The sequence below is a fragment of the Hydra vulgaris genome, chromosome 15, assembly GCF_038396675.1.
Source record: "Hydra vulgaris chromosome 15, alternate assembly HydraT2T_AEP".
NCBI lineage: Eukaryota > Metazoa > Cnidaria > Hydrozoa > Anthoathecata > Hydridae > Hydra > Hydra vulgaris.
Window position 1 is genome coordinate 37,020,516 of NC_088934.1, and position 25,169 is coordinate 37,045,684.

Consider the following 25,169-nt stretch of genomic DNA (forward strand, 5'->3'; position numbering starts at 1 on the left):
GAAGCATCCAGACGCATCCAGAAGCATCCAGAAGCATCCAGAAGCATCGAAAAGAAGCATCTAGAATCTTCCAGAACAGGTTCACACAGGTTCATTTTACTATATAAGAGACGTAAATCGACATGTAGTTCACTCAGTATATCGAAGTCAATCAGTCAGTATTATCAAGACAGTTTATCGAAGTGAGTTTTATCAAAGTGTTTTATCGAAGAACATCAATACAAGAAGTGAAATACAACAAGTGTTTCATTACATCAATACAGTCCACATCAAACCAAGACGTTGTGTTCCACAGAGCACTATTGTATCATCACAAGGTAAATGTAACACGGTAAGCCTTGAGAAGCATGATTATTTATTTTTATTATTTTTATGACTTCAAGTGCAAAAATGGCTCCCGACAGTCTTGGATTGGAACTAAGAAAGAAAATTATTGGCGATTACGTAAGTGGAATGTCACAAAAAAGTATTTGTGATAAATATTGCGTGAAAAAATGGACCGTATCAAGACTATGTTCCAAATATCGTTCTACGGGGAAGTTGGCAGTTGATAACAAAGGTGGAAGACCGCGTTCCACCACTTCTAGAGAGGATTCTATGATTGTCAGATCCGTCAAAAAGGATCCCTGGATATCATCAGTCGAGATACAAAAGCACTTAGAGCTGCCTGTATCGGACCGAACAATCAGACGACGTGCTGTTGAAGCCGGATTGTTTTCTCGACGCCCTGCAAAGAAACCGCTGATTTCACTAAAAAGCCAGAAGAAAAGACTCCTGTTTGCTACATCTCATATTGACTGGAATGTGCAGAAATGACGAACTGTTCAGTGATGAGTCGAAGTTCAACACCATTGGGAGCGGTGGCATTTGCCGTGTACGTCGACCGGCCGGAAAACGCCTCGATTTACGTTACTGCCATAAGACCGTGAAGCATGGTAGAGGCAATGTAATGGTCTGGGGGTGTTTTTCTGCTAACGGTCTAGGTCCAATACATCGAAACGATGGAATAATGGACCGTTTCATGTATAAAAATACCCTGAAAAATGTTATGTTACCTCATGCTGAATGGAATACGCCAATAAAATGGGTTTTTCAGCAAGACAACGATCCGAAACACACTGCAAAAGTAGTTGAGCAGTAGTTTCAAGACAACCACCTATCGGTGATGGATCGGCCGCCTCAATCTCCGGATCTCAACCCTATCGAGAACCTGTGGGAGATCGTCAACCGCAGAATTAATCGTGAAGGTGTTCGTAATAAGGATCAACTGTTTGAACAAATCCAAAAGGCCTGGCCAGCGATTCCACAAAGTTTCATTGATCACCTGATCGAATCTATGCCTCGAAGATGCAAGGCTGTGATCAACAACAAAGGATTCGCCACGAAATATTGATAGCGAAATACAGCTTTGTCAACATTTTGTCGAGTTGCACTTGTTTTGTCCAGAAGGAAATCAACTTTTTTTAATACTTTTGATTAATTTATTAATTTTCGTGTACAAATAATGAACTTTGTGATGAATAAAACTTGAAGAACTTTGTCTCTAAACAGTTACATAGTTATTTCTCTAAATTGAAAAAATGCAGCACTTTTATTTAAAGAAACTAAATTAGCATTATTTGGTTGCACTCGTTTTGTCCGATACCGTATATATATATATATATGTAGTATACTAAAAAATAAAGTAAAAATAAAGAGCTAAAATTTAAGTTGTTTAACAATTTTCATAACATCAGAAGTATTTAAGTATATTATCAAGTGAAAGAATGCACTTTTTAAGGTTGAGCTTAAAAAGTAAAAGGAAATTGGTAGATTAAAATTCCAAAAAGCAATATTAATCCATAGGTAGGGTCAACGATAAGCAATGAAAATTTGATTAAATCTTGTGTGACAAAACGTTTAATTAAAAAGATTCATTTTCTCAAATCGTATTTGTTATTAGGTTTTAGTTTAAAAGTATTATTAAAAATGGTACGAGATTATTTCTCTAAAAATAAAAAAATAAAAAATTTTTTAAATACATTAAGTTCAAATAAATTTAATAATCTCATTTCCGTAAAAAAAGGTTTTGTATGTATGAAACGATCAACATAGTTAATTTTGCATATCGCAAGTTTCTGACGGCGATAAAGAAAGTTCTATTTTTTGGAGTACTTCCCCAACCAGTGTTAACATATTTTATGTAACTGTAGATAAAAAAGTAACAAAATGGGCTTAAACAATTTTTATTAAATAGTTTCAAGCTTTACATAGAAACAAAATTATATTTTTAAATTTCAGTAATTACATAATCAATGTGTTGATTTCAGGAGATGTTTTCATATAGATAAACGCCTAGGAAGTTTGTAACCGAATCACTTTTTATTTCAATTTTGTCAGTATAAAACTATGGCAAATTTGTTAATAAAAATTACTTTTCTGCATACGAATGAAATAAAGTCCGTTTGGTTTTACTATTATTTAAAGTTAGCTTATTACATTTAAAGCAGTTAGATATATGTTTTAATTCTTCATTCATAGTAGTAAAGAGTTCTTATTTACTACTGCTTGAGATGAGTAGATTCTTACCATCTGTATTATTCAGATCATTTATAGATATCAAAAAAAGTATGGGTCCGAGGATTGAACCCTGAGGAACGCTGCAGACAATTTTAAGACACTGTTTTAATAACCATCTTAACTAACTACAAATTGTTTCCTTTATGTTAAATAGCTTCTAGACCATTTTAGAGCAATACCTTCAATTCCATAATATAAAAATTTTTGAAGTAAAAAGTGACCATCTACTGTGTTAAAAGCTTTTGGTAGGTCAATTAATATGTCTAAAATAAACTGCAATTTATCAAAAGATATATAAATTGCTAATATATTATATATATTCCTTAATTAAATAAAAGTTTTGCAAACTTTAAAAACAACATATTTTAATATATCAAAGCAATCGATAATCACGTTTCTATTAATTTCATCTGCAAATCCAATGAAACAAATGCAGTATCTATTTTATCCATAGGTGCAAGAAATTGATTAAAGGAAGCCGTTGTATTTGGAATCTTATTTGATAAGGAAGGAAAAATCAAAAATTTATTTAATTCAAAGGGTATGGCTCTTGGATCATTTTTTTTTACTTTGCGAATCATTTCATTTTTCAGACTTTCTGAAAAATGAAATGATTCGCTTTCTTGATTGCTTTAAAACTTTTTAAAGCAATCAAATTATTATTTTTGATTAATTTGAATAATTTTTGGAATGCACTGTTACGCATGAGTAGCGCGTAACAGTGCGTTCCTAAGTTTTAACGCAATCAAAGTATTGCAATGCAATCGCAAAATATTTCGAAAAATATTTGTAAGAAAGTTAACATATATAACTATACAAAAATGTATACATTATTGTGCTAAAAAAAATTGAAGTTAAGTAGCCATGAGCGAGACTAGGTTTTTTCAAACCGAGACGAGACCGAGACGAGAAGTTAGTACTTCTCGTGAGACCGAGAACGAGACGAGACGAAAAATTTAACAATTTTTAAAAACAAATTTATTAAAATCCAAGTAAAAAAAAAATATGTAAATATGGTTTTGACAAATAGACACAAATGACATTTGTCAAATGTAAACAACTTTTTCAAATATTAATTCAGAATTTTTTTGCCAAACTTTTCCAACAAGACAATGTTTTCTCTGATTAAGATGATTTGTTCTACTTTAAAGCAGGATTTAAGTAGTTTGCTGCAGCACTCAATAAGTTTCCAGTGTGACAAAGAGGAAAGCTTTTCTCAATGCAGCTTTTCAAGTTTTTTTGCATACAAGACACCGTAGCCATTTTTTCCATCCGTCTCAATAAATTGATCAATTTTGTCATAGATTAAATAAAGAGAATCGGCGACAGTTTTACTTGTTGGAATAGACTCAGCCGATCACGCTTCTGTAGCTTCTTTAAGTGGTGCCAAAATTTCTACTGCTCCCTCGATTGATTTCCACTGTGATGCACTGATGGTCTTTGATAAGAAAAAATATCTTCATTTGCACATAAGCTGATAATTGCACTCTTTAGATTTAGGACAGAAGCCATGCAATCCAGTTCACAATTCCATCTTGTGTCAACAGATTGGCGTAACTATCTAAAATTGATTCCTTGAGCGTCTGATTCTGATTCAAGCAACTCAGCTGCAACTGTTGACTGGTGAGTTAAAGAAGCCAAATCTTTGCATGTTTGCAACGCATCATCCATTCCAGCAGTCATTCCAAATGAGTCTCGAACTTCACATTGCAAAATATGATTGTTGCACAAGTATTGGTCAAGACGCTTTGACAATTTGACTGCAAGTTTTATGTTTCTTGCCTGGTCGTTCACGCAGTACATTGGCAAATCAGCAGGCAAATTTAGTTCTTCTAAGAAAGAATCCAGCTTTCCTTCAATTAAGATACCTGTGTGTCTACCTGGGAACTGTTGGACATGGGGTGTTTAGTGATGTAGTCTCCAATTTTCGTCAATAGCATAAAAAGTCCAAGAGATGTAGCTGTCCTGAGCTCTAGAAGTCCAAAGGTCAGAAGTAAATGCAGCACTTTTTAGATTTGGCGTAATCTCCGTTATTATGCTCTTCATTCCAGCTTGAACTTCTCTTGACCGAATTGAAAGCTTTCTTGAATATGTTGTTCTGTGATGAAGGCTCAGTTTAGGGTTTGCAATGTCAAACAATTTCTTAAAGCCTCTTCCTTCGACTGCTGAAAAGGATGCCAGATCAGTGCAAAAGTAATCCAGCATTGCAGAGTCAAACTGTTTTTGAATGGAATTGTCTTTGTCATATTTGGACTTTGTTTCCAGCATTTCGACCATGGTTCGTTGTTTCTTCTTAGGAGGAGCAATAAGCGAGTCGTCAGTTTTTTCAGAATACTCAACTTATTCTTGGCTGTGTTTTTTTTCGAGGTGACGATGAAGTCTGCTTGTGTTTCCATCTTTTGTTTTAAAAGACTTTTTGCACGCCTTGCATTCAGTACCGTCACTTGTTTTTTGAAAATATCTCCAGATTTTATTTTTTCTTGGTGACATTTTTCATCGTTGAAATGAGGCAAGAATATTTCTTTTCAATATGAACAATATGTGTCAAGTTGAATTCCACTGGTAAACTAATAAAATTAAGTCGAAAGTGCACCATTTTATACAAAAAGGTTTGGTACTTAAAATCTAATTAAAAATATTTAAAATCTAATTAAAATTTTTTAATTAGATTTTTAAAAAAAGTCTAATTAAAAAATCTATTTAAAAATCTAATTAAAAATTTAATTTGTTTTTGTCAAAAACAAATTAAATTCTTAATTAGATTTATTAAAATCACGGAGTCAAAATATCAATTAATTAAGAAAACAAATTATTAAGCATTTTGTAAATTATAATAATTTTTTATTTGGAAAATAATATAATATTTAAGTCTCGTTCTACTTCTCGCGAGAATTTTCTATTTCTCGTTTCTCACGAGAAGTCCCATTTCTCACGAGAAACGAGAACGAGACGAGATCTCGCTCATGGTTAAAAATAAGAATTTTAAACCAATCAAATAATAAGACTTTGTCTGGTAGTCTGTAAAGACTTCACCCAGGTTTCACAAAAATACTTGACGATTTTTGAAAACAATATGCGCACGACAGGTGTACTTCAAATTTCATATACCAGTAGATAAATAAATTATCTATAATACCGTTTTATTGCAAACAGGACACAACGTTACTTAAACAATTTAGTTACTCAATGTACCTAAGGACAGATCTATAAAGTATGAAATTGCTTAGGCGACAAAATTTAAAAAGTTAACTTTCTGATATACGAAGTTCCAAACAAAATACTTCAAGTTTTTTTTAGCGAATCTGATCAAAATATCTCTTTCTAAACTACCATGGTTAAAAGTTAAAGTAATATTAAAAGTAATATTAAAATTTTTGAAAATTTGAGATCGTACGAAATCGATTCGAGATCGTACGAGAGGTTTTTGAAAACGTATGTTTGCTTCACTCAGCGAGGGAAATATTTTAATTTGCCATACTTGCCAATGTTTATGTTTATAAGTTATATTAAACATTAGAAATTAGACTAACAATCTTCAAATTCTGGCTAAATTTATTGTTAAAGTTTACACACCTATATGGTTTAACATTAAATTAAAATCTTTATGCTCGAATGGTTATAAATATCTCTTAAAACTTATTTCTTAATATCGCTATCCAACTAATGATCTTGAAAAAAATAGTTAAAATCCAGTTATTCAAAGGAAAGGATAATTTGCTGCAGAAAAAATTCTTTTCTCCGTGCCATGTGCAGACTCCTAAGTGCCACGTGTTTGCGTAACAAATAACTTTTATCAACTTTTGAAAATATTTCTTATTCGGTATTAAGTAGCTGATAAATGAAAACAGATTTCTGTTATTTTATCTATACTATACTATATATATATATATATATATATATATATATATATATATATATATATATATATATATATATATATATATATATATATATATATATATATATATATATATAGTATAGTATAGATAAAATAACAGAAATCTGATAAACAAATAAAATATTTTTGTGGAAATCTTGTTAACTAGGTGGTTTTTTAAAAGACAAATGCAGTGGAGAAAATAGATATAGCCTCACCATGTACTGATCCAATATTTTGTAAATCTGTAAGCAAGTTTGTGCGGTGTATCTTTTGTATCCACGTTAGTGAACGGAAACTTTCGGCTTCGGCCGAAATTTCGGCCGACATCGAAACCGAAATTTCTGCTTCAATAATTTTTTTACTTTTCCTGTTTCGGCCGAAATTTCGGTTCAAACCGCAACCGAAATGAGCCGAAACTTTTATAAGATTTTTTTTTAAGTTTTAATTTAGAGTGGTATCATGACGGTTTCCTAATTGTAATCGTTTGTTAGTAAATCAATTTTTAATTATAACAATTGTAGAAATTTTAATTGAAATCACGTTACATAATAGTTTTAAATTACTATTCTCAAATCATTCTTAAAATGAATTAACATTTAAGTAAAGCAACCCAAACCAATAGTTTCATCAAAAGTTTCTCAATGCTAAATTTTACAATGGAAAATAATCGATAAAAAACTGGTTTATGGAATCATTTTACCGTGACAGGTAGTGATTTCAAACACGTGATCGCACAATCCAAAACTTCAATCACTTAGCGGACTTTCATCACATTTGAGAAGTCATTTACTCTAAAAAATCTCCTAACTGAAAAAGCAATACTCACAACTACCGGCAGTCCTGAAAATATACCAACTTTAGATCAAGTTGAGCCTATTACAATTAAAAAAAGAACAATACCCTTATTTGACACCAGAACAAAACAACAGAGGGCTGAAATGTTGCAATTTGCAATGCCTGGTTGGGTTGACAATATCTCAAAAATTGATTCAAACTCTGAAGTAGGTCTGAAGTTTCATAGATTTATATTAGAAAACAACATTAAAAGCAAAGTTTGGTTTGACAAAAGTAGCAAAGAGATTCCTACGACCTCGACCAACATCTATCAAAGTAAAAAGGTTGTTTTTAACTGCTGGAGACATTCTTTCAAATGAAAGAAACAGACTTTAGCCAGAAAACATGAAAAAAAATGTATTTTGCAGAGAAAATACTTCAATTATTACCTTTAATTATTGAAATTTCTTGACATATTATAGTTTTTATCAAACTATGTTTCATGGCGATTCCTTTGATATATGTAAAATAGTTTTTTTTGCTTTAATTCGGTGATCATAAAAGGTTCAGGGATTTTAAACATTCTTTTTCAAATTTTGGCCGAAATTTCGGTTTCAGTTTCGGCCGAAATTTCGGCTTCGGTTTCGGCTACGGCTTCAATGAACCGAAATTTCGGTACTTTCGGTTTCGGCTCAAATTTCGGTTTCGGTCGATCACTAATCCACGTACATATAATTATTGTTACAAACAACAACTTTTTAGTTTATAATATAGCATAATTAAATTGCGGTACATTTGATAAAACCATAAAATGTATAATACTTGATACTTGTGGTAGCAAATAGAATTAACCTCATCAATAAATATTTTCAGTTTACTTAGATACTTTTATTTGGTGATACGCATTTGCGACTTAGTTTATTATTATTATTTGTAAGTTAATCTAAGACTGTGAAATCAGTGCTCAAATAGTTTTTAACATTTGGTTTTTGACACCTTAATTTGAAATGGGACGTGGTAAGCGTTTAACGAATGAAGAATTAGCAGTAATCAAAGCATACAAAAATACAGGCTTATCTAATCAGAAAATTGCAAAGAAAATTTAAAGATCTCCAAAAGTGGTTAATAATTACTTCAAGATCGGCGTTGCTTATGGAGCTTATAAGGAATATGGTGGCAAACATAAAATTGATAATCGTACTTAACGAGTTATTGTACGTCGTGCTTCTGCTCAGCACATGACTGCATCTCAATTTCGTGCTGATTTACAGTTATCTGTATCTGTTCAACGTGTGAGACAAATCTTACATTAAAATCCAAACACAGTTTGAAAAAAACGTAAACCAAAACCAAAACTTACTGCTTGTCATAAAGAAGTTAGATTATAATTTGCAAAAGAACACATGTCTTTGCAGGAAGAGTGGCATCAAGTTCTCTTTAGCGATGAAAAAAAGTTCAATCTAGATGGTCGTAATGGCTATCAATATTACTGGCACAATCTTCGAAAAGAGAAAGGAACTCGGATGAGTCGTAACTTTGGTGGTGGAACTGTTATGGTTTTGGGGGCTTTTTCCTTTATTGGAAAACTTCCACTGGCATGAGTTTCAACAAAAATGAATTCACAAGACTACATTGACTTATTAGAAATAAGTTTGCTTGAACATGGTAAGGAATTGATGGGTGAAAATTTCACTTTTCAAAAAGATAATGATGCTATCCATAACTCAAAGCTTACAAAAGCTTGGTTTAGAGAAAAAAATAGTCACGTAATGGAATGGCCCGCATCTAGTCCAGATCTTAACTCAATTAAAAATCTATGGGGAATATTTTCTAGAAAGGTTTATGAAAATGGTAAGCAATTTGAATCCACCTTGGAGCTGAAAACTCGTATAAGAGAAGCTTGGAATGAAATATCAATAGAAACTATCCAAAATTTTGTGACTAGTATGTTAAGTCGCATATTTGAAGTCATTAAAAATTCAGGAAGCAACAGTAAATATTAGATGAGCGCAAAAACAAAATATTTTTTGTATTTTTTTGTATGTAACATAAATGAGGCTAATTCTATTTTCTCCACAAATTGAATACTTTTAATTTTTACCATACCAACATACCAATTTATAATTTTCTTAGTTATAGTAGAAGAAAATAAGAAGTAAAGTAGACTTTATAATTGTTTCACTGACATTTTTGTTAAATCAGAACAAAAAATAAAGGTGAAGCTAATTTTATTTTCTCCGCTGTATGCTGATTTCAAATATGGGGTCGTCCATAAAGTACGTACGCTTTTTTTTCGTCGAACCCCCCCCCCCCCCCCCGCATTTTGCAATACGCTTTTTTGAGTACCCTCCACCTCCCTAAAAGTACCTTTGCTTTTAACCTATTTATCTAACATTTTATGATATTTTTTTAATTTAGAGTATCCTTTTATAAATAATCAACCCACTGCCCTCCCATCTCATATACGCCATCTGCAGACTCCCTCTTCCCCTCCGAGCGTACATACTTTGTGAACGATGTTTTTTATAAGTTAAGTAAAATATTGTAATTGTAAAATATTGTAATTCTATTATATATAAACTTTTTTTATTTTTAAATTCGATTAAAGACAAATAAAAACACAAATTTTTTTTATTAAAAATAAAGTTTAATATTAATAAATATTGTCTGGTTTAAATTTTTGACTTTGGATTTACGCTTGTGACGAAACTTCGGCAAATCGCGTTGAAGTGTCCAGCAGTAATCCGCTAACATTGTTGCACTCCAACGACCTTGATAACGCGACTCCATTACCATTATATCTTGATGAAAGCGTTCACCATAATCGTCGCTTACAGAACCAAGGTTTTCTGGAAAGAAATTAAGATGCGAGTCAAGAAGATGAATTTTGAGGGACATGTTGCATCCCATATCTTTATAGGCATTTATGCAATTTTTAACCACATCTTTAAAATTTACAGACTTGTTATTTCCGAGAAAATTAGCAACGACGGATTTAAATGCCAGCCATGCATTTTTTTCAATTCCACTAAGTAAATTTTCAAAGTGGATGTCAGTAAAAATCTTTTTTATTTGAGGACCTATAAATATACATGTCCCATTCACATACAAAGCAACATTACTTTGTGTAGCCTGTTTGCATTCCCATGAGAAATGTAATTACTTTTACCACATATTCTCCAGTTATATTTACCATAATCAATTTTATTTAATAGCAGCGGATCGTATGCTTCTTTTAGATTGGCAGAATATGCAATCAATACAGATGCATATATATTTCCGTTGTGAAGCAATACTGCTTCTAAACTGCTCTTTGATGAATCAATAAATAATCTCCATGATTCTATATTAATTTAATGCCAAGATTTTTCATAAGATACTCAATATCCGTGCAATAACATATATTCTCATTAAGTGAAAAAAATTTTACCAATTCTTTGTGACGGTTTCGAAATTTAGAAATTATTGTACCTGGTGCCAATAAATTAAATTCTTGGAGTCGAGATCCAAGTAATTCAGCTTGGCCTTTTTTCAGCGCCAAGTCTCGTACAAGATCGCAAGTTTCCGCATTATTAATTAAATGGACGTTTTCGTCATGCTCGTTGTAATCAGAGTCTGAGCTACTGACAGAAGACGCAATTTGAAATTCGTCTAACATTTCTACATCGATATTATATTCAGTAAGTGCAGTAGGTATTGGCAAAGTGGCAGAATTATAAAGTATTGGCTTTGAAACTGATGCCACTTTAGGATATTTAATAGACAACCGAGTTTTATATGAAAATCCAGCAATATTTACAGAACAGAAATAACAATTCGTAGTATGGTTGCTAGACTCCCGTCATATCATTGGAACACCAAACGAAAAATGGTTGTTCTTTTTTGCTTATCTTATCCAACCACGTAAGTTGCATGCTCATGCTGAGCAGATAAAATTTAGTGCCCAAGCCAAATTTACTTTTGAATCAAAATATAATTCATACGCTTTTTTTAGAAATGGTGTAAACGTTTTCCGATGAGATTTGTGTGTTAAACAGCCGCAGGCATAACAAAACATATCTTTTAAATTAATACAGCCTCTGAAAACTATGATATTAACCTACAAGTCAATTTAAATTTAAATAATGATAAAATTATGTAAACTTTTTTAGAATTTTTAGACTTTTTTAAACTTTTTAGAATAAACTAAAAAAATAAATAAAATATAACAAAAAATAGAAATATATATTTCTATGCTTTGTAAAAACATAGAAAATACAATTTTAAGAATATCTCAAAAACCTGAGGTGATAAAAAAAATGGTTTTCAAAAAAATGGAATGACAATATAACATAGGTTTGCAAAATGAAATTTTTAATATTTTTTTTAATAGTAGTAAGTGAATTAACTGTAGTTCGATATGTTGAATTTGAGAATGCCAACCTTTTCGACCCATCATGTAAGGATTTTCCGCAAAGATTACTTTGCGGAAAATCCTATATTTTAATTTCTAACCTATATTTTAATTTTTATAGAAATTGAAATATAAGCAAAACTTGCCTTACACTACTTTTGTACGGAATGTTCAAAAGAAAAAAAGTCATAAAATTATACAAATTGAATTAATTTCGAGTCATAGAATATTTTATTTACATTATATACAATTATAAATGTTTATTAAATCTGGTTTTTAGTTTCGAATCTTCGTTTTGTGCTTTTTCTTTTGTGGGACGTTATATTTTCCCTATGCAGCATCCAGTAGTAGTCACCCATCATATTTGTATCGCTTTAGGTTTACTGAGCATCCAAGATTTTTAAAATTGCACAACACTTTTTACAAAACTTTAGTCCGTGTCATTCTGATTCCCTAGAAACTTTGTAACTAAATCTTCAAAAGAATTCTATGCAGACCTCGCAAATGGTTCATCACATTTTCAAAGTTGTTATCACTCATCAGCTTACAAATGTCAGAACGAACAAATACGTCCCCCTTTAGCTTTGCGTTAGACAGACAAGTAAACTAGCTTGAAAGGTATTTAAATATCTCGCCGTTTTTTAGCAATGCTTTCACAAACTGCTTTATCATGCCAAGTTTGATATGGAGTGGTGGTAGAAGGACCTTTTCAGGATCAACCAAAGATTCAAAGTGCAAGTTTTTTTCTTTAACCTTCAATGTTCTTTTCAGCCACACTTTCTGGTTTGAGTGTTTAGCTTTAGCACAACTACCCCATTCACAAAGAAAACAGGAAAATTTTGCGTAACCACCTTGCTGTCCAAGTATTATAGAAATTACTTTAAGATTCCCACAAACTGTCCACTCGAATTCCTTGTACTTTAACTTATCCAAGATCAATGCTAAGTTACCATTAGTTTCCTTCAAATGCACTAAATGACAAACGGGTGCGTTGTGAAGTAAGCTTTTATAACTTTTGTCGAAGAATCAATTAGCAGTCTCCAATTTTCAGCTACATGTTGAACTTTAAACGTGGACACTAAGCCATTAACATCAAAACAACAGAGTAGCTCACCATTTTAAGAGAAATAAAGCTTAAATTTATTTCTCTATTTCTATACCAAGCAAAAGAAGTTCCAGGTGTCTATAAGATATTATAATTAATTATTACTGCAGCTTAATAGGATTTTCCCGTTAATTAATTACAAAGAAAATAAAAGTTTGAATGTAAATTTTTTTTTCCTATATAAGAAAGAAAGTTATCTTTGTGAGTTAAACGCGCCGACAACTAATTACCTAAGCATAACATAATAACATAACTATCTTTATCATGACATATGCGCAACAAATTTCCCCTGGTATTTTAATTTTTTTTAAATTTTAAGCTTTTAAAAAAAACTCTCTTCCTTTTGTTAGTAATGTAGTATATAATATCTTTATATATGATATAATAGGGTAAAGTAGTCTTTTATATTTAGTTGAATATTATTATGAAAACTCTACATTTTTGAAAATCTTTTTTTGATTAGTTAGTATGATTATTTAGCTATAGAAATATCATAAATTTATAGTACACACCTAAAATAATTTCAAGGAAATATCATTTTTCTTAAAACGGCACTAATGACGATATAAACCTCATATGCGTTCAATATCGCTACCCACACTTTTTTTATATTTCGTTATTCATAACGCATATTACATTAAAGAAACGAATGAAAAATGAATCATTATTCATAAAATTATTTGTTTAACTTTTTATTACAAAACTAATCGTTTAGTCACTTTCGCTACTTGATGTACACCCTACTTTGCACAAAGTGCATAGGCCACTTTTTAGGATGCTTCCTGTGTCACAGTGTTCTTGGAACCAAGTTTCGCATCCGACGCATCGAATCCAATCATCGTTTTTTCTTTTGTCGTTGTAAAATAGTCCGCAATCACCACAAAACCATCTTTGTCATTCTTACTTCTCTTTTTTGATGATTTTTGAGTTTTTTTCAAATTATGTTTCGTGGCCATTTTTGTTTGAGTTGGCCTGAGCGTTTTAATTATTTTATCCGCAACTAAATTTCGATCGACAACAACTGCTTTCAGTTAATGATCTTCTAGTTTTTAATTTTCTAATTTTTTTATATGATGGAATTATTGAACGGATACTAGTTACAGGGTCTGAAGATCCAAGTTCCAAAGTACTAAACTTGTCAACATTATGATTTTTGACGTTTATACAATTAGAAATTTCACTGGGTGTAAAAGCTACTTAGGATATAATATTGGGGTTGAAAGGATAGATTCCTGTTGATCTGAATCCTGATATGGCATTTGCTGGTGTAGCGGTGCGCAACCATGCTTCAGTAAATAATAGTGGAAATTGCAATTTTGACAGTGATCGTCCAGGAAAGTTTCTTCGGAAATTATCAATGGAAACATTCCAGTAAATTTTTAATGATTTGAAAACGCTTTTGTCCGGAGGTTGAAGTTTGTGACTACAATGCGCTGGAAGACAAAGCATATGGATGTTTAACTTTTCGGCTTCCTCTATTACAGCAATATCCAAATGACTACGATGTCCGTCGAAAATCAACAAAGCTTTTCCTGGTAATCGGTGCTGGTTAAAATGACGCAAAAAAGTAGAAAATTCTTCCTCAGTAGAATATCCTTTTAAAGTCATGCAAAAAATACTTGCAGGTCGCAAATTATCCCCGTACTCAAGTTTCGAATTTTTTCCTTTATACAAAATCATAGGTGGAATCCAATTGGTTTCAGAAGCATTTGTACATGCAAGTACAGTAACAGCTCTTCCTCTATCTGCATGAGTAGCTTTGTGTACAAGGTTTGCTCTTTATTTTCCATTACTACATGAGTACCAGTCATTGTTAATTGCAGTTCATATTCATTGACATTGTAAATCAATTCAAGATGGTATGCCAAATTTTGTTTTTCATAGACTTTATCAACAAGATTGTAAAAGTTTTGAACAGTTTCAGCATTGAATCGCATTAGCCTACCATAACTTAAACTTACACATTTCCTAGGACAACATCAGGATGGCGTCCGAGATATCCAGCAAGCCAATCTTTGCCTGAAATTATTTATTTCATTAGTATAGTGATTTTAATTTTAAAGTTACATTTAAATTCATGGACAAAACTGATTTTAATTAATTTTTTTAAACTCGAATATAAAATAAAAATTAAAAACTATAAAAATAAGTCCCAGCAACTTCATTCTTGAAACGATATGGCAGATTTTTTTGAGAACATATTTCATATGCATATTTTCTAAGTTGTATTCGTGTTATACCAAATCCTATTTCTTGAAGATGAAATACTCTTTGCTTCAACTCAGGTTCTACTGTTTTGGGAATAATGCACTTTTCGACGTTTTGGTGAACTATCCTTTCTCGTTAACCAGTCTCTGAGAGTTCTTTGAGGAATGTTATAATCTTACGATGCTGCCGCATTTAAAAAAGACACTATATTCTAACAGAATATAGTGTCTTTTTCAAATCCATTTTGCCCTAATGGTTTTTTTTTTAAGTTTATTCATTCTAAAAAGAACAAAAATAATATTTGGCAATTTTTCTAACAAAGTTTTTTAAATAAATCAAAAAATCAACATTGCATTTGTCAAGTGACAACAAAAGCATTTATAAACATCTTTAAGTTTAAAAAAATAAAATAATGAGGTTGTGAAAAGATAACAATAACAAAGGTACATTTAAAAGGAAAAGATATTCCCTAAACAGTGATTTTTGCGTTAACTGATGGAATTAGCGCAGCAATTTATATATTTTGAAAGAATTTTAAAATTTATGTTTTTTGTTTCATTATTTTAAACTTTAACATTAAATTACAGTATTTTAAAGTAAATTTGAGAACACAAACATTTATTAGCCTATTCCAGTCTGTCGATGTTGGCAAGATATCAATGTTTTATGTAAAAGGGTTTTTTTTTGTTTACATTGTGAACATTGCTTACTTTCAAAAATCAAATAATGTATTGGGCGCATGAATAAACAAAAATAACAATAAAACATTATTTGTTTTGAGCAAGTATAAACAGAAATGATACTTTTTTGATCAATGATAAAAAAAGAATGGTCTAAAATCGTGCTCTCTACATTGTATAGAATAATTGCGAATGACTCAAAACCACAATAAAATGGGCAAAAGTTCAAAAAATATGATGTTTTATAACTAAAAAATGATTTATCTTAGAAGTTCTGACAATGTTTCCTCAATTGCGCAACTAAATATTTTTTAAGCCAACTTTAAAAAAGGAAATGGCGGTATCCCAGTAGGCACAGCGACGTGACAAAAACGTGAATTTCACGTTATTTTGGCACGTGACATTTAGGTGACTTTTTGGTCCCCATGAAATGACCAATTCACGTGATTTATGGACGTGTTTTTCACGTTGCTTTTGGCACGTGATATTTAGGTGACTTTTTGGTCCCTATGAACTGTCTAAAAGACGTGCTTTTTACGTTAATTTTGGCACGTAATATTTAAGCAAAAACTATGCTTTATAAAAACGAAGTGTTTGGATTCGTGTAAAGAAAAAAAACTCATCGTCGAGGAAATATTTAATACCTATTAAATTACATGGTTTTATTAGTCAGTTTATTAGTTCTTGACATAAACATTTTGAATTTGTAATAAAAGCTGCACTTTTGTTAAAATATCCTCCTTATATCCAATAAGTAATAAGTACAAAGTCATAGATCTGCCAACTTACAAAGAGCACGCTTCGATCCACAAAGAGCGCACTTCAAACTTAATCTAACGAACAAGTCGATATATTCTCCCATAAAAGCACGCTTCAAACATAATCTAACGAATCAGTCGATATTTTCTCCTATAAGAGTACGCATCAAACTTTATCTAATGAATCAGATTTAGCTGAAAAGAAACAAATAAAATCTTAAATAATAATATGATTATTTATTAATTATCTTAAATTGCAAACTTTTAAAACAAATCTTACTTGGTAAGTTGCCAACCATTTTGGCAACAAGATTTTCTAGTTGTTTTCTTTTATCTAAATCATTAAATAATTTTAAGAAAACAATACTACATACAATGTAGAAAAATAAAAAAAGTCATTTGCCTTCTCATTTTTTACTCTTATTGCTAAAAAATAAATAAGGATTTAATAAAAAAAGACATAACAAAAAAGTCGACAGATAAATAAAAAAAGAAGTACAAAATAATAAATACAAGTCTAAAAAAATATTGTTTATCTATATATATCTACATCTAATATCTGTCCATAGATAAATATATAAAGTTAATAACTGATGCGCGTGATTAGAAAAAGACCTGTACTCACCTTATGGGATAACATCTGATTAAATAATTTGTTTTCTTTGTTTTCCATCTTCTTATATTTGCACTTGTTTCTGCATTAACTTGTTCATACATTAACTCACTAGATGCAAAGGTGACTGCCCATGAAGTTACTTTAAATGAGTAATCTACAAAGTTTTGAACATTAAATGTAGTTTTAGAATGCACACAGAAAAATTATAACAATTTTTAAAAATGTAATAGTTACCACATAACCACACAACATTATAGTGGGGATTTTATATCATGATTTTCCTACCCATGATGAGATTTTTATCTTGAGGCTCCTTTTGCTGTGGAAACATTCCCACGGCTAAGGAGCCTCATCTACCCCTAATTATATATAATATATTAGGTATAAAACTAAAAGTATGTATAATAAAGTATTGTCAAATTAGGTAACCAATAAATAACGAGTGCTGACTAAATTAAATTCTTGCTATAGGGTGCAATCACAAAAAAAGACGAAGAGAGGGAAAAGTGAATTTTCTCAAACTTTAAAAGTTAAAAGGTTATTGTGTCTTACTACAGAATGATATTCCTAGGCAATAACATAACAAAACCATTGGATCTTCCTAGTCAATAATACTTTATACAGAACTTATCATTTATCATGTAGTTTAATAAATTTAATATTAAATAAGGTATAATAACTTATTTATTATTAAATTAATTACATCGACAAATTTGACAGTCTAAAATATTATATAATAGGGTAGAAAAAAAAAGTATACCTTGTATTAGGGTTTGATCTTTTGCATGTTGCAATATGAGAATTATCTACCATAACGTTACACGATTTTGAACTAAGCTTTGTAATATATTTATTAAACCTAATTTGATAAAACTTAGATATAAAATTATATAATATGTTTAGATAAAATATTATATATGTGACATTTTATTTTTGTCAAAAATGCATTGCGACGTTATAAGATATCTTATACCCTAATACTTTTTTTATTAATTATTATAAAACTACAATGCAAAATAATTATTTTATTATAAAAGTAAAATAAAAAGTAATTACAATAATGAATATATAAACTACATATTTCATATGATCATTATATTTAAAAAATCCGGAAAATTGTTTGCGGAAAATATCCTGAAAAAATTAAGAATATTTTTCCCATCATTTTTCCCTCTATTTTGCATTCAGTCAAGTTATTTCTCAATTTTTTAAAAACTTTTTTTAATTTTTGTATAAATGATGACTAAAACAACATAAAAACAAATAGATGACAATAATATATACTTTAACTTGCATATATGGAAAACTTTTCAGATATTTGGAAAAAGATAAATTAAAAAAAAAAAAATGCGGTATTCCGGGAATATCCCAAATAATCTATGAAACTAAATTATAAAAAAATAGTAAATAAAATAAAGAATATCTTTCCAAGTTTCTAATCACAGGTTTTTATTGTGAATAAAAAAAGTTCCAAAATACACAATATTTTGGCAACGTAACTTTCACGATTCAATCAAGTAAAATTGTCACCTGGACAAGGTCACCTATAATATACATGATTGAAACGTGAAGAAGGAAACTAGGTAAGAGCACGCATCAAACTTTATCTAATGAATAAGTCAATATTTTCTCCAATAGTAGCTTGCGACACCAAATTTAGCTAAAAAGAAACATATAAAAACTTAAACAATAATATGATTATTAAATAATCATCTTAAATCACAAGTTTTTAACACAAATCTTACATGGTGAGTCATCAACTGTTTTGGCAATACGATTTTCTGGTGTTGCTATTTCTTTGAATCATAAAACAATTTTTAAAAAAGGAATGCTATACTTGAGAGAAACTTGCTTTACATATTGGAAGGTTGTCAACATTGAAAGATAAGTATAATGCAGCTTCAAATACAATAGCATCATAATCATCTTTTTGTGGGGAAAACATCGAACAAATCCGCGTTAATAACCAGTTTTATATTGTACATAATAACAATAGTAATAAAATTCATATAATATATATAATAATAATTTCATATAATTCAAATATATATATTATTCATATAATATTTAAATAATATAAAAAAATGAAATAAATAAGTATTAACCTTTTTAAACAAGTAAAGCACCAGATCAAGATGTCATATATTACAAAAAGATAAAGTATTTAATAATAATACATACATATATCAATAATAAATAACATAACACATTTGTTAATTGATATTATCTTGGATAAATTCTTTAACCTTGTTGATAAAAACCAAATAAAGAAAGAAAATTTATTTTTGGTTTTTATCTAAACGACTCTTGAGCAATAATGTATGCAGAAGTTCTAGGGACATTATTATTGCTCAAGAATCAAGAATAAGTTCTGCTAGAACTTATAATTTGTCCATGTTTAATAATTAAATAAGTTACATGGACAAATTATATTTTAATTTGATATTAAATTTGTCATAACTTATTTTGTACTAAATTAAGTAAGCAAAATGGACAAATTTGCCAGTCTAAAATATTATATCATAAAGTAGAAAAAAATGCATACATTGTATTTGAGTTTAATCTTATTTGTGTGGCAAATGGCTTGGTACTAATTTATTTAACTTATTTTGATATTACAACTTAAAATATATTGTACTTTTTAGTTCTGTTTTAAATGCATTGCGTTATAAGATATTATAAAGACCTAATTTTTTTTTTTTAATTATGATAATGCTACAATAAAAATTAATTATATTATCATAACAGTAAATAATTATAACTACTATATTGAATACAAAAACTATACTATAAAAAAATAATTAATATAATAAAAAATATTATTTCACATTTCTTATGCCAGGTTTTTATTGAGAATAAAAGAAGTTCCGAAAGACGCGATATTTTGGCACGTAACTTTCACGTAACTTTCACGTAAAATAGTAACCTGGACGAAGTCACCTAAAATACACGTGATTGAAACGTGAATAAGACGTTGCGTGCCTACTGGGATAAGCCGCCGGCGGTATTAGACTACTTTACACTATCTATAGAACTTTAAAAATATTTTTTTTTATATATTATAAAATTGAAAAAAATTTAAAAAAATAAATACATTCTTGCAGTCTGGATGCTAGTAAACCAGTAGATTGTTTCGGGAGTCCAAAATCTCAATGTAGGTCATTTATTTCCGATTGAGAAAATTTTTAGGTGCACTGGAGTCACCTACTTTAAAATCGTCTCTAGAACTTTCTTTTGATTCGCATTCTGATGATGGCAAATCGTCTAGGCTTTTGAGTGTTTGTGTTGTAGGAGTCCTAAATCTGTGAGGGACTAGGTGGAGTGCAGAATCCATGAGTGGAAACAAATTTTTTATTTATTTTGGAACTATACTCTTGCACATTGCATGAACAAAAGTAGCAGCCAAAATACACTAAATACACTTTTTCAAAAATATCAGTAATATTTCTTTTTTTTTATTTTTCACTACAAATTCACCACATATATAGCAAAAACTCTCAGAAGATTTTAAACCACTTCTTGAAGTCATTTTTGAAACGCACGTCACAAAAGTTGGAACAGAAATAAATAAATGAAAGGGCATGGGAGGGAGTTCAGAAATTTCTTGGGAATAAACCTTGGGGATTACAGTATTTATATACATCGCGATTTTCCATACTTTGAATTAAAAAAAATATTTGATTTAAAAAAAAACAACTTTAAAGAACACGCGGCTCTCCAGTCAACTCGTACTATCACTCAATTGTATGAAAAATCTGAGTATACCTTTACCTTAGCCTATACCTTTTTTAGCATCTTCATTGACTTATCTTAATTCTCTGATACCGCAAAATTCTTTTTAAAAACTGAAAATGCTCTAAAATAATTAAAAAGTTATTTAAGTATTCGCAAACAAATTGTTATAAAACTTTAAAAAGTATAAAAATTTTATGTAAAGTAAGAGGCTTTTTGAATAAAAAAAAACTCAATTATATTTCTCTTTTATTTACAGCTATATTAACAATACAAACGTTACATGAGCTTATACCAAGACAAGCAAACTTCTTCATCGTCATCAGAAGCATGTAGCACGTTTAATAAATTTTAGTGAACACTTTATCCATGCAAAGCTTCTTATTAAAAAAATGAATGCACTAAATATATATATATATATATATATATATATATATATATATATATATATATATATATATATATATATATATATATATATATATATATATATATATATATATATATATATATATATATATATATATATATATATATATATATATATATATATATATATATATATATATATATATATATATATATATATATATATATCAGCTTAATGTTTATTATGTTCTTTGTTTAATGTTTAAAAGTAAAATTAATTCTTCCCATAATTTGTATTAGTCAAAATATAAAAATACATTTTACGGAATGATAATTTTAAAAACTACATGCATATGGGTTAAATGGAAAATTATAAAAGTGGATATTAAACTTTCTAGAAAACAAGCAACAACGTGTTGTGCTTGGAGAATGCATTTCAAATTAGGCCAATGTCACCAGCGGCGTACAACAGGGAAGTGTGCTTTGACCACTGTTATTTGTAATCTATATAATCTAATAATGTAAGACATCTTCCAAATGTCTTACATTATTATTTCTATTAGCTTTATGCTGATGATAGTAAATTAATAGCCAAGATATCAAATGAAGAAGATTCACAAAAGTTACAAAGAGAAATCAATGCAATTGTAATTTGGACAGAAATTTGGCTCATGAAACTGAATATTGATAAATGTAAAGTTATGCATTTTGGCTACGGTAACCCTAAATTTAATTGCAATATATCCTTTGGAACAACTTGTAATGCCTTAGTATCAACAGACTCTAAATGTGATCTTGGGATGACAATTACGCCTAACCTCAATCGGAAAACGCATGCAAGAAAATGTGCTTTTAAAGTCAACAGTATTGTGTGACAAAAAACGCTTTTCTGAAAAGAAATAAACCTCTGGAAAAATTTATACATAACCTACGTTGACCTCATCTAGAGTTTTCTGCGCCTGTATGTAATGCTTACTCAAAGAAAGATATTAAATGCATTGAGTATGTTTAATATATGGCCACAAAAGTCTCTCACTCGCTTAAAAAGTTTGTTATGAAAAAAGATTAAAAATTCTTAATCTAACTACTTTGACAGAAAGAAGAGTGCGTTCGGATTGCGAAAACAGTTTCAAAAAGTTTTTCTTAAGCTTTTATTCACTAATGTAACTTGTAACTAACCCTTAGAAACATTTATTTCGTCATTTATAAACATTTTACAACGATCTTGTTGTACAATTTTCATCAATAAAATTTAAATTAAAAAAAAAACTAATAACGACAGGAGCAAGTAGAAGACAGAAGTCTTGTCATCAAGCCCCTATAGTAAGCGTAAAATATTTTTTACAAAGTTCTCATTATATAAATTTACAAATATTCGTTATATAAAACAAGTTAAGACATAATTTCAATAAGAATACGACAAATTGCAAAAATTAAATAAATACATCCAGTAAGAAATATTACAAGATTTTTTTTTTTTTTTCATTTAAAAATACAAAAATATGTTTGTGTCTGTTAATTCAAGTAAGTACTGTTTAACTATATTTTTAAAACAATTTATTGAAGTTATACTTTTGATATTTTCATTAAGAACTATGTTCCACAGACAACCCTTACGGGCTAAGCCCAATATTATTTAAAAACTCTGGCATATAATATTAACAATGTAACGTGTTTAAACGAAAGCCTAAAGAAATAATTTTAACAATTTAAATATTTACTTTTAATAATTTTTTTGTAATTTCCTTTTTTACTTTCTAAAAATTTAAGAAGTGTTATATTTAACAAAAGTTTATTTACTTACCAAGAGTAACATACGAATTATTCGGATAGATATTATATATAAGAGATCTATATATTTACAACAGACTGTTCTGTAAGTTAAAGAAAAAGTGTAATTAACTTGTTTATCTTTTACCACTTTTATTTAACACAAGAAACTTTATCACGTTTATGTAGTTTTACTTACGTTCTTCTACGAATCCCTGCGTAATTTTTCATTCTTTAACGATCTGTTTTTGTAAATTTATTATTATCATTTTCATTTTTTTTAAGTTTTATCTTGTAAACTTTATATTTCATAACATAAAGTTGTTTAAAAATTTCGTACTCTCTAAAGGACAAACTAGATAAGTTAAGTTTGAAAAATCTAGAATACATTTAAATTTTTTTGAAAAAATATCCTCAAGTTTAAGAAATACTTTTGTAACGTTTATTTCTGAATAAGATTTACTCTCTCTTAACTTTCACAACAATGGTTGAGGATGCGTTTCATTTTATTCGTATTGATTCTTCACACTTTTTACAATGAAGTTTGTTATATTAAAGTTCATAGATGAACTTTAATAACGGGTGATGCGGAAGTTATCGGACAAAATAAAAACGTCAATAACTTATTTATAAATAAAAAAACAAGCTACTATTATATTTTTTTTAAATAAAGCATTTATCTTTTAATAAAAATATATTATTTTTTATATGAAAAAACACCACCATCTGCAATTGATCTCAATTTTGCTCTGACGTCTTTCATATGCGACTGTAAAAAGTTTAAATCAATTTCTTGTAGTTTTAGTTTAATGCGATCAATCAAAACTTGCTCTGTTGAAGCTTGCCAATCTCCCTCGTAAACCTTCTGTGCCAAATGTCCCCAAAAAATTTCAATTGGTCGTGCTTGAGGCACATATGGAGGATTAGATTCTTTATCAACATAATAGACATATTGGTCCATCCAATTTAGAGAATCTTTAGAATAATGAGAACTTGCTAAATCTGGCCAAAATAAAAAGTTAAAGTCTCCATAATACTTGTGAATAAATGCAAGAAGTCGTTTTTCTAAACATTCATTAATATAAATTGATGAATTGATCGCTACAGCCTTGGAAGTGCGAAACAATGGCTCGGACATACCACGGTCAGATATGGCTATCCACATTAATAATTTTTTTGAAAATTTCTCTTTTTCTATAAAACGAACACTTTCTGGGCATGTCTTTTTGTTGTTTGTGTAGTATCCATAATTTCCAGCCAAGTTGTACCCTGCAAAACAAAAGTATTTTTCGTCATCAATGACTAGAAGCAATTTTGTGTTATAGAGTTGGTTAACTAGTTTCCTGCTTCTTTTCTTTGCCTTTATTTGTTGTTCTATAGTGTATTTTGGAGTCTTTTCATGTTTTCTATATGTAATATTCATTTTTTTAACTGACGACCAATTGTCGATTGATTTACACCGAACTTAAAACCTATTTTTCTCTGACTGACCCCTTTTCGATTGTTGACAAGTCTCGTTAATTCGGCTTTCTTTTCTCTAGTCCAGGATGTCGGACGACCAGGGTGCTTTCTATCAGAAAACGATTGAACAGTTTCAAGTCTTTTTTGGTTATCATATATTGTACTTCGAGCAAATCCTTCCTTTTCAAAATGATTTACGATTTTTTTTATTTTTTATATTAGGTTTATTTACAAAAAACATTTTTAGTCGCTTTCGATTCTCGTTCAGCTGCATTTAATCTCATTTTAAATAATTGTGTTTCAAATAATAAAGTTTATATTTTATAGAACGTTTATGCCTACGCATAAAACCACAAAAACTAATTATTATGCTCAAATAATGAAATTAGGATTTGTCCGATAATTTCCGCATCACCCGTTATAACAAACTCCATTGTAAAAATCCATCCAAATGTAATAAACTCAAACTCAAAAAATACGTATATAAACTCTAATAAACTCTTGAATAACAACCAGTATTCTTGTCTTTTTCCTTGTGCCATACAGTCTTTTTGCTTGCATTTAAACACCAGATGTTTGCTCTTACCGAATGTTCTTTTATTTCCAACAACGGACAATTGCGTACGTTCGCGTCAGCTGGTGGGTTCGCAGAATTTTTGGAACACTTGACAATGCGTAACATTCGGAAAGTAAGAGTCCTTCCATTACTAATTTAAAATTAAAAGTTTTCTCTTAACCGTAAAATAAATTAAGACTTTTTAAAATCCCTAGAATATTAGATTTTAATTGACTATAGTAACATTTATTAGTATTTGTATATTTTTATATTTGCATATTTTGTATATGTTGTATATTGTTTGTATT

At 29.5% G+C, this 25,169-nt stretch overlaps 1 protein-coding gene and 1 long non-coding RNA gene across 2 annotated transcripts; both read right to left on the reverse strand.

Moving 5' to 3' along the window:
* Positions 1-16,224: 16,224 nt before the first annotated feature.
* On the reverse strand, positions 16,225-19,665 carry LOC136091602 (uncharacterized). The gene is made up of 5 exons (XR_010644109.1): positions 18,719-19,665; positions 17,734-18,633; positions 16,983-17,127; positions 16,638-16,691; positions 16,225-16,552 (listed from the first exon to the last, which is right to left on the reverse strand). It is a non-coding gene; the product is annotated as an uncharacterized LOC136091602 (long non-coding RNA).
* A 3,876-nt stretch (positions 19,666-23,541) lies between these two features.
* Positions 23,542-24,267, reverse strand: LOC136091921 (uncharacterized). The gene has a single exon (XM_065819642.1). The coding sequence runs from the start codon at positions 24,265-24,267 to the stop codon at positions 23,542-23,544; it is 726 nt and encodes a 241-aa protein (XP_065675714.1).
* Positions 24,268-25,169: the final 902 nt, after the last annotated feature.